The sequence below is a fragment of the Tupaia chinensis genome, unplaced genomic scaffold (genome assembly GCF_000334495.1).
Source record: "Tupaia chinensis unplaced genomic scaffold, TupChi_1.0 Scaffold000161_1, whole genome shotgun sequence".
NCBI classification, from domain to species: domain Eukaryota; kingdom Metazoa; phylum Chordata; class Mammalia; order Scandentia; family Tupaiidae; genus Tupaia; species Tupaia belangeri.
Window position 1 is genome coordinate 933,872 of NW_006159632.1, and position 3,148 is coordinate 937,019.

Here is a 3,148-nt window from a genome sequence, read left to right on the forward strand (position 1 = left end):
GCTGGGCTGCACCTGTCCAGGCCATCTCCAGCCACCGTGAAACAACCCGGTCACAACCACGCCAAGGTCTCCGCCGTCAGCTCTGCCACCCTGCCATGCTGCACCTCCTCTCAGGCCCCGCCCAGGCTGTCCCTCCCCGCCCCCACCGGAACACGCCAAGAGCTCCTGCTGACAGCCACAGTCACGCAGTCCCTCCAACGTGAGACACATCCCACTGCCCGTCCAACGGGCTGCTCTTCCGCGCCTGCTCCTAGCACCTTCGGAGTGCTCCCGGAGGCCACCAGCCCAGGGACACAGGGCAGGGCTGTCATCGAGCTGCCCCTGCCCACTTGAGAACACTGGCAGCTGTGTGGGTGTGGGCTGGCATCTCAGAGTTCCTCCTACGGCCCCCTTACACCAGTAACGAATCTAATCTGACCGAAAAGAGACCCTTTCCAGTTGACTACGCCATCCTAGTGACCTGGAAGAGATTTTCAAACGTGGTCCTCTCCCTGCGGAGCAGTGGACTGAACGTACACGCACTTGCGCAACACGGACACGCTCGGCCGAGCGCCGCAGCCTTCAGTGAGGCGGGGTCTCGTGGGGCGGGCTTCCTACCTTTATCCTCCCCAGCTCAAACTGGAACACGTTGGGGCTGGTAGCCTGTGCGAACACCGCAGGGAATAATTTCGTACTTGGTTCCACCTTAAACAAATCAACAATTTACGCAAAGTCGTCTTCTAGTGACTAAGGGTCACTTCACAGCAGGAGCCCAGAGACGCGCCCCCGGCCCCTCACTGGCTGCGGGTCTCATCTGCGCGGGCATTGCCCCCCCTCCGCCCGCAGGGCTGGGGGCCGCCCGTCCCCGCGTCTCCGCCCACTCTGCCGGTGACACTGGTTTCCCCCGACCACACGCGAGCTCGCCTGGACAGGCGGCCACACCGTGCGTACCTGGTAGTAGGTGCCCAGCTCCTTGCCGTTGGCCATGAAGGTGAGCAGCCCGCTGGCAGCGTCCACCATGCAGCCGATCTCCAGCCCGCCGCTGTTGCGCCCCTGGCCGGGGCTCAGGCCCTCGCCCGCACACACCATGTAGCAGTTGCTGCGCTTGATGCTGGATTTCGGAGAGACAGGTGGGTGTCTGTGCGGCCGTGTGATGGGTGCGCGCCTCACAAGCTACCCTAAGATATGCTGCGCAAGCGACAAGCTCATGCTGCAATGGCGAGGCGTGCGATGGCCCGGCCGGCTCCGAGCAAGCCCGCAGCGCGGACCTTCCCACCTGGGCTCCGCGCCCAGCGCCCACGCCTTGTGACGACAGCCGACTGCTTGGAGCCGGCTAAGAACTGCCCCGGTTCTGCCACCTTCTCCCCCGAAGGCTCAGAGCAAACGGGACCTTCTGGGGTTACTACCGAGCGGCCCCCCAGCCTGAGGTCTGTCCTCGCGGTTCTTCCGCTACAACTCTGAGACCAGACACGTTTGCTTCCAAACACCATCAAAGTCTTAGAAAAATTCTACGTCAGCCATCAAAGGATTTAAAATTTGGATCAAATTATGCCCTTTGTGGACAATCCTAGTGGTCTAAGATCCAGACTTCCCAGAACATGCACAAAACGAGTGACGTTGACAGCAAGCCTCCACCTCGTCCCGTCTTCGCCAAACCTTCACTACTGACAGCAGTGACGCTGCCTTGCTGAGCATCACTCGCGGGCCCTTCCCCAGCCTGAGGCGGAGGGCTGGAGCCAGACTAGGAAGAAGGCCCAAGGTGGGCAAGAGAGAACTCCGGAGCTGGGGAGAAGGGAGGCCGTTCCTTTGCACTCCACACAGAAGACCCAAGGCCCGCTTGGCTTCTGCTTCCCACTCGGCCCCTACCGGGGCCCCTCCCTAGGCTGAGCTTCCTCTCACAGCTGCCACCTCCGAAAACCAGCGTGTCCCTGGGACCTTCCCAGCGCGTGGGTGTGGGGTCCCCTACTGATGCAAAGTGCACTTCTTTCGAGACTTTGGCCAGGCCCTGGCTCAAATGTTAAGTCTATCGGTTTTCGCATGTCACAGCCTGGGGGCAGGAGAGTGAGTCGCGCACCAGGAACAGGGTGCAGGGAGAGGGGTGCACAGACCCGCCAGCAGGTCTGGGGATGCACAGCACGGGGAAGCGGATGGTCGGATCTTCTCTTGTCTCATTCCGCAAGGAAGATGGCCTCTGTGCGACTGAGGCTGGGTTTGAGCTGGGTTTGATTTACGGATGAGAAAAGCTGGCACAGAAAGTGTAACCAACTTACCCGAAGCCACACAGCGGGTCAAAGGCAGAGCTGGGGAAAGAACCCACTGCTCCTCAGTCGGAGTCTGAGGCGCCCCCTGGTCTAACTCCAGCCCCGGCCCCCACATGGCTCTCCATCTCATACACAAGACCGGACACCTCACGCTCACCCGTCCTGACCCCCAGGACTCGGGCTGAGGACGCTGTGAACCTGGAGGAGTGCGAGATTGCCACCCAGAAGAGGGGCGGGCCGCCGTGGCTGTCTGCACAGGTAGCACACCTACAGTCCCACTGCACGGGCTCTGCCGGTGGGTCCTACTGCCCACAAATCGGGGTATCCTGGGCGCGAAACCCACCGGGCCCCAGGCCCGCCGGCACGTCCGCTGTGCTCCTGAGCGCCGAGGACACCCACCTCTCATGCACTTTTCCTTTCTCGTCCCCCAGAGTCACCGTCACCGTGCGAACTCTGTCCAGGTCAAAGACGGTGTCATGCTGGTGGAAGTCGGACGTGATCCAGCCCACCCAGACGTTGGCGGGCTCCTGCCCGGGGAAGATCCTCACTGAGTAGTAATACTGCGGAGACAGCAGGGCCGCGTCAGCGACGCCATGCCACAGCTACGACCAGGCGTGTCGCCTCCACGACCTCCTGTCTGGGTCACAGAGACACGTACAGACCGCTGCACTGCGGAATGAGCGCCCCCCAGAGCAGAGGCCCGAATCAGTTCCAAACAGGCACGGCAGACCCGCTGAGTAAGCCAGGGCCCATGACGCTCCCAAGCATGTGCATGTGTGTGTGTGCATGTACACGGCACAAACATGCAATGCAATCAACCCACTGCGCAGGGCAGGTGAGCTGCATGTGCACAAGCACAGATCTCACCAGCAGGCCGGCACCCACCCGCCCGCCCGCCCGCCCTCGGT

At 62.1% G+C, this 3,148-nt stretch overlaps 1 protein-coding gene across 1 annotated transcript in view; it reads right to left on the reverse strand.

The window, feature by feature from the left end:
• The window catches only part of RYR2 (ryanodine receptor 2), a gene marked incomplete in the record, with an annotated part of 234,621 nt that overhangs the window by 170,460 nt on the left and 61,013 nt on the right, over positions 1-3,148 (reverse strand). Inside the window, 3 exon segments of the mRNA XM_027770831.1 lie at positions 598-684; positions 931-1,090; positions 2,640-2,800. Coding sequence (XP_027626632.1) covers positions 598-684; positions 931-1,090; positions 2,640-2,800 — 408 coding nt within the window.